At 34.4% G+C, this 7,388-nt stretch overlaps 1 protein-coding gene across 6 annotated transcripts in view; it reads left to right on the forward strand.

The window, feature by feature from the left end:
• LOC106876215 (roundabout homolog 1) overlaps positions 1-7,388 on the forward strand; it is a 336,558-nt gene that overhangs the window by 142,212 nt on the left and 186,958 nt on the right. For all 6 annotated transcript variants that reach the window (XM_014924686.2, XM_014924677.2, XM_052967770.1 and 3 more), the window contains exon 18: positions 4,089-4,153. In XM_014924686.2, coding sequence (XP_014780172.1) covers positions 4,089-4,153 — 65 coding nt within the window. The remainder of the gene's footprint in view (positions 1-4,088; positions 4,154-7,388) is intronic.

Below are 7,388 nucleotides of genomic sequence, written 5' to 3' on the forward strand. Positions count from 1 at the left end.
TATATATATATATATATATATATATATATATATATATATATATATATGTGTGTATATGCACATCTATTTATATACATATATATGTATGTGTTTGTATACATAAATATTTGTGCATATATCTATATGTATATGTGATGAATTTATATGTGTATAGTGAAGGTGCATAGCTCAGTGGTTAAAGTATCGGACTCATAATTGTGAGGTTGTGAGTTCGTTTGCCAGACTGGGCTGTGTGTTGTGTTCTTGAGAAAGACACTTTTATTTCACATTGTTCCAGTTCACTCAGCTGTAGAAATGAATTGTGACGTCACTGGTGCCAAGCTGTATTGGCCTTTGCCATTACCTTGGATAACATCAGTGGCATGGAGAGGGGAGTTTGGTATGCATGGGTGATTGCTAGTCTTCCATAAGCAACTTTGCCTGGACTTGTGCCTTGGAAGGAAACTTTCTAGGTGTAATCCCATGATCATTCATGACTGAATCCTAGATATATGTGTATATATATCTATGCATGTATATATACACACACAAATGCACATATATAATGGGTTTATATTTGTATGTATATAAAATGTTCTAATGCCCCCCTTCCCCACATCCCCAAGAAAATCTCCATAAAAAATTCAAAATAAGAAGTTTGAAGTCATGAATCTGGATTAAGTCTCAATTACATCAACTACTTAATTTCATCATTTTTATTTATGCATTTTGCTATGAAATTCGGGTCACATAAACTCTTGACAAGAATTAAGTGTGGATGAAACATTAAAAAGGCCTCTATGTAGTCATTTGACCCGTTAGAAATAACAACCAAATTCCCCTCAAATTATAGCTTGCCATCTTAAACATTACAGAAGGGTACATTAGATATTGATAGTCCTAGACATCTATAAAAAAAAAAAGATGGTATGGTCACAACTGGAAGAATGCCTTTGAATTTAATCCTGCTCTTTGGGGATTAATCTCTGTTTAAACAACAACTGTTCTTGTGAAGAATACTACAAAGTTTACAAAGAAAAAACAGGTGTGGTTGTCTGGTAGGACATTTGCTTCTGGACCACATTGTTCCTGGTTCTGTCCCACTGTATGGCACTTTAGGCAAGTGTCTTCTACTATAGCCTTGGACTAACCAAAATGTTGTGAGTGGAATCAGTAGACAGAAACTGAAAGAAGCCCATTGTATGTGTGTGTATATATCTATTATAATAAAAGAGAAATTTTGTCTGTCTGGGACCCCTGTATCTCTGTCTACATTTGCTTTACATTGACATATCATGCCTATTTGGAATCAGGATGACCCCGAGATTGAAAATCTTCCCTTCATTTGGTTCTTACACATCCAACATTGGAATCTGATTTAAAAGCATTTGGGTTGTTATTTCTAGCAGGTAAAGCTTGGCTGCTTCATGCTATCTTGGTTGGCATTCGTCAGATGATGTCAGAGATCATGAAGGAGAAAAAGAACATTTGCTTCATTAATTTTATGTGGAGATAAAAACTTTGGGATGTATTGGCAACAGTTGGAATTCAACTTGGGACTGGAACAATAGAATTATTGCATTACAGAATTCATTTTCATCCTTCCTTAACTTTTGATCAAACACCACTGGGGTGTATAGTCATTATAGACGTATTATAATCATGCTTTCTCTTTAGTTTTGGGCCACAGGCCCAATTAGCCCTCCATAAGAGAAAGCTTAAAGTTCACATGGAGTTTGGATTTTAAGCTAGTATATATATATATATATATATATATATATAATGTATGTATGTATGTATCTATTTGTGTGTGTGTGTGTGTGACTTTATGCTCATCTCCTACCACCACTTGACAACTGATGTTGGTGTGTTATGTCCACATAACTTAGTGGTTTGACAAAAGAAACATAGAATAAATACCAGGGTTACAAAAATAAGTCCCAGGGTCAATTTGCTTGACTAAAACCCCTCAAAGTGGTGCCCCAGTATGGCCACAGTCAAATAACTGAAACAAGTAAAAGATAACAGATTGCAAAAGAGTGAGCCTCTACATCAGGCATGGGCCTTATCAGATGTACGCATAAGTTAAACAAGCTATAGATTAGAGTTTTGCAATCCACAGGGGCCTCAAAATATTTTAAGTTCATATGTTTTCAATTTTATGAGATTTTCTAATGTAATTTCTGCAGAGGCCTTCAAGCTATATCCTAGCTTAGGGCCTTACCAAGTTTAAATCCAACATTGAGCATGGGTGGGATTTTTCTAGCAGCACTACTAACAAACAACATATGCTGTGTAAAAAATATTATATATTACACCAGCAAATCATAAATATATTGCTCAAACTTTGAGATTATGTTACAAAATTCTTGTAAAATGTTATGTTTATATAATCATGACATTAAAAGACATAAAAACCCATATGCTACCTGAATGTCACAGATTATTGCTAATGCTTGCTTTTAGTTGTTACTAAGATAGATTTGGCTACTTGAAATAGCAGCCAAGTCTATCTTAAACCAGACATGAGGAATAATGTAGTCTGAAGTATACTGTTGTTGAAGAAAAGAGGTCAAGGTTATGGCTTGATTGCCTGTGAGTGTAGGTCTGCTACTCATTTAGTCTCAACTTGAGAGTAAACACCAATAATTGCAACTGTCCTCCGCTTGGCTCACATAAAGACATAGCCTTAAGCAAAGCATGATCTTCTCAGACTTTCATTACTCCTCCTTCCATCCTCAGTCAAATGACTTGTGCCTGTATAATTAAAAAAAAAACTTTATTTGGTAGTTGCTTGCTGTTATTGAGCTCCAGATCAGTGCTGGTCAAGCAGAACAATGGTAAAATACATTCCAACCATGACCAGAATTAGTTTTCGTTTTTCTGACAATGTTAAGATATGATAGAAAGGAAATTTGGTTGATATTTCTTGCGAGTCAACTTAGTGAGAGTGGTATTTGTGGTGGTCATAATAAAAGGCCTGAATGTCCCAATTAAATGTTCCTGATTAGCAAAGCCTGCAAATTAAACACTGGGAAAAGCATAATTGTTGCAAAATCTCATTTTCTCTTTCCAATAATGTTATAAAAAATTTTTGTTTTTTCATTTTTTTTTTTCTTTTACTATTATAAATGTTGTGAAATAATGGTTAACACCTGGTTAAGAAAAACCTACTTAAATCTTTGTTTATGATCGTAGCAACACCACTCTAGTTTTTGCTTATGTATGCCACTAATATTCTTTGAACAAAGACATGAATGAGCATCAAATAATCTTGTTTATTCTTCCTGATATATTTGACACCTTTGCATCTAAGTAAAGTGTGTGTGTGTGTGTGTGTGTGTGTGTATTATGCATAAATTTTTCTTTCAATTATGAATTCCATCACCACTCCCACCTGTTTCACCTTATGAATACAATGCCTGCTTGTGTATATAATAAAAAATTTAAAAAATCAATATGATGATGCATTTGAGCCTTTAATTTTATCTGTGTGCATGTATGTGTGTCTTTGTGTGCATGTGCGTGCATGCATGAGTTGTTGTTTGAACCACAGCTTTCCTAGTTGTGCACTGTATAATAACAACTGGCGCTGTCTAAGAGTAGTGTCAGATTTCTGTTGGAGGAGATGTCAAATAACAGCAGCAGACACTTTGCTTAGTATCCTTGTGAGATACACAACTGATATTGGAATCTAAGATTAAATCAATATCTCTTCTTCCTGCCGCTACCAATAAAGAGAAACTGTGACAGCAATCATAAAACAGCCACCAATAATAACTAACAGCACTATTGACAACAACAACAACTTTAATAATACTAACAACTCTATTGACAATAACAAAACAGCAGCAATAATATAGACAACCATCACTATTAACAAAACAATGGCTGTACTATTGACAACAACAGTGACAGCAACAACAACACTACTGATGATATTGACAACAATAATAATAGCAATAACTGTGACAAAGGCAGTGACAACAAGAACAACAACAGTAACAAAGAAAATAATACCAATGGTACTAACAACACTATTGACAAGATGACAACAACAAAAACAGCATCCACAGTAAATAAATTGTGACTTTTCTTGACTTTTACAGGAATGCAAATGTTTTATCAGCAGAACTTTCACAAAAGGAACCTCAGATGGTTGGCAACATGGCTGGTGAGATTCTACATTTTTTTCTCTACTATTTTAATTTGTAGCATAATAAATAATAATTACTATTAATACTTGAACTTCATTAATTATAATTTTGTGCCAATATTAAATTTTCAAAGCAATAACGATATCTTATATTGGGCTCAAGAGCCCAAGACATTGGAAGCAAAAATTAAAAAAATATGAGAAGCTTAAGATTAATGTTAACTAGCATAGCATTCATAGAAAAATGACAGGGTTTATTTCTGTCCCCTGCCTACTTCAAATCTTGCTCCACTTTTTGTTTTATTTTATCTTTCAGTTATTCTTATGCATTTTACCATTTAAAAAAAGTTGCAAAACTACAAGACATACATACAACCTATGCTTCTATAACTTACTGTAGTTTTACACCACTTCTCTCCAATTCACATCAAGTATTGACTTGTTCTGCTTGTAATAATCATTACTTTTTTTTTTCTGCAGTACGAAAATAAATAGTTACTCAGTGACTGTGAACTTGGTGTTTTTGACCTGTTGTGTATTTCGAAAGCTGACTCCTCACATTTTTACTCATATTCTCACATTTCTCCTCTCTATTTCCTTATTCTCACATATTTAATTATATTAGTGTGTGTGTGTGTGTGTGTGTATATTCTTCCCTCCCACCTCTCAATGAAAATTTGCTATTACTTCTTCTGTTCATTTTCCAATGTCTTCTTTGTCCCACCCAACATTTTGTTTACTTGCACAAATCTCTCTCATGTCCCCCCCCCCCAACCCCTTTGTCTCTCTCTATATTTATCTATATTAGTTTGTCCAGTATTTGCTCAGCTTCCACACCACTTCTATTTCATTGCTGTTATCACGTTCCCTCTCTAATTCCCCTCTACTTCTGTTGGTTCTTTCATCTTCCCTCATCTCTTATTTTAACATTTCCACAGGCTCTCTTTCTCTCCCAGTCTTTATTCCACCCACTTCCTTATATTTCACTGTTTTATTTGCTCATTTGATTACTTGTCACACTAGCATTTTAGATGTTGATTGCTAGCTATTTCCCTTCCTCCCTCCCACTCTCTCTATCCATCTATCTCTCTCTCTCATACAAGGCTTTTCCCCCTCTCATTCATCATTCTTCTCAACACTGCCATTGCTTTCTACCTTCATATTTTTAAAACATAACAGAAAGATAAACCAAAGGACAAAACAGTCACAAAGCCCTACATATATATATATATATATATATATATATATATATATATATATATATATATATATACACACACACACACACACATACACACACATAGAGTGGGTTGTATTATCTTTACTGTCCAGGTTGAGGAGATATGCATTTCTCTTCCTTGAAATAGGAATTAGGTACATGATAGAGAAGAGGCATATAAAAGTGTATAAGGTTAACAAGAATGTTTAGGGTTAATAAATGTGCTTAAGGTTAACAAAAACGTTCAAGGTTAATAAATGCCATTTGAGAATGCACTGACAATGTTTATAGATCCTATTACTCCTACTTTCTGGAACATCTTCATGTCTGTCCTTATAGGTAATTTGTCAAAATCTTTACAGTAATGGTTGTGTATCATTCCAGTTGTGTCAGTTACAAATGGAATGATAAGAGATATTCCTTAAATGCCATAATGTTTCCTTAGCTTTTCAGCTCTCACCTGCCTGACAATTTATTTGATTAGATTTATATTTGTTGTTATTGTCATTTTGTCATTGGAGAATGTCAGGATTATTTTATGCTATTTTGTGGTTTGTCTGTTTGAATCTTCTTGAACAGTACTGACCTGAGGATAACTATACAACAAAATTAATATATGTATATGCCAATGAAGAGAAAATACACCACAATGAAGGGTCTTCAACATTGTAGTGTGATCTACTAGAAATAGCAGCAAGATCTCATATTACATCTTGCTATGTTAAATACAGAAAAGATTCATTAAATAATGTAGTCTTACATTAAACTAAAAAGGCAAGATGATTATGACTGGTATGCCTTTGATAACACATCTGTTCAATCAAGTTTGTTCTGGAGCTGAGCAGCTGCAACAATGCATGTGAGGTCAGGATTACCTAATCTGGATTGATTGGTTAAAAGAGTTGGTGTTTAGATGACAACTAAAGCACAAGCTTCCCACAGCAATCTATAGATCTTTGGACTCCCAAAGCACACACTTTCCACTCATGTCCATCTGATCTAGTCATTTCTCCTTTTATAGCCATTTATTGTGTCTCATCTCCCATATCAAGCATCTAGAACACTTTCTTAATCTTTCCTCCCTACTCACACGATGGTTTGTTTCTTGTGAACACCAACCTACAAGATGTTCAAACTGAACATAAACCACATTAATCTCACTGGTCTAAGTCATGTGTCATACCCATCCTTCTCTCTACCATTGTGTAAAACTGGAATACTGCACCATACAGTTGGTTAAATTAATACTTTTCTGTAAAGTGGTTGGTGTTTGGGAAGGGCATCCAGCTGTAGAAACCATGCCAAAACAGACAGGAAAGCCTGAACAACCCTTCAGCTGGTCAGCTCCTGTCAAACCGCCCAACCCATGCCAGCATGGAAAACAGACGTTAAATGATGATGATGATGATGATAATTACTACATCTATACTTGAAAACTCTGAGAGTTATTAGAAATGATAGGCTTCACAATTTTTTGATAGTTTCTCATGTTTAATCCTTTAGCATATAAACCGGCCATATCTGGCCCAAATATTCTACCTGTTGTACGTTCATACTGGTCAGATCTGGCATCTCACACCTACCCTACAATGTCATTCTAAAAAACAATCACATCATTGAAATTTCAATGCTACAAGATAATGCATGATTAATTAAAAACAATGTGAATAAGTAAGGATTATATTTGACAAAGCAATCTGAATGCAATAGGGTTAAACTGACTACCCTATGAAATAGGATTCTTTTTCAGGACCAGAAGAACACTTTAGCTATGATAGGGTGTGTCACTCTCAACAAAAGCTCATATGAGATTCTCTTTAGAGCAGAGGTTCTCATTATTTTGGGCCACTGCTCCCCCCACACACACACATCATGCCCACATAATACCCTCAGTGCCCCCACCCCTATTTTTATGTATAAATAAAAATTTTATATTATACTAATTTATATATGCTACCAATTATTTGATATTTAGTATATTATATAATTTGTATACAATACTATAATATTATAAATTCATATGCCCCCCCCCCC

This window comes from Octopus bimaculoides, chromosome 5, assembly GCF_001194135.2.
Source record: "Octopus bimaculoides isolate UCB-OBI-ISO-001 chromosome 5, ASM119413v2, whole genome shotgun sequence".
Classification (NCBI taxonomy): domain Eukaryota; kingdom Metazoa; phylum Mollusca; class Cephalopoda; order Octopoda; family Octopodidae; genus Octopus; species Octopus bimaculoides.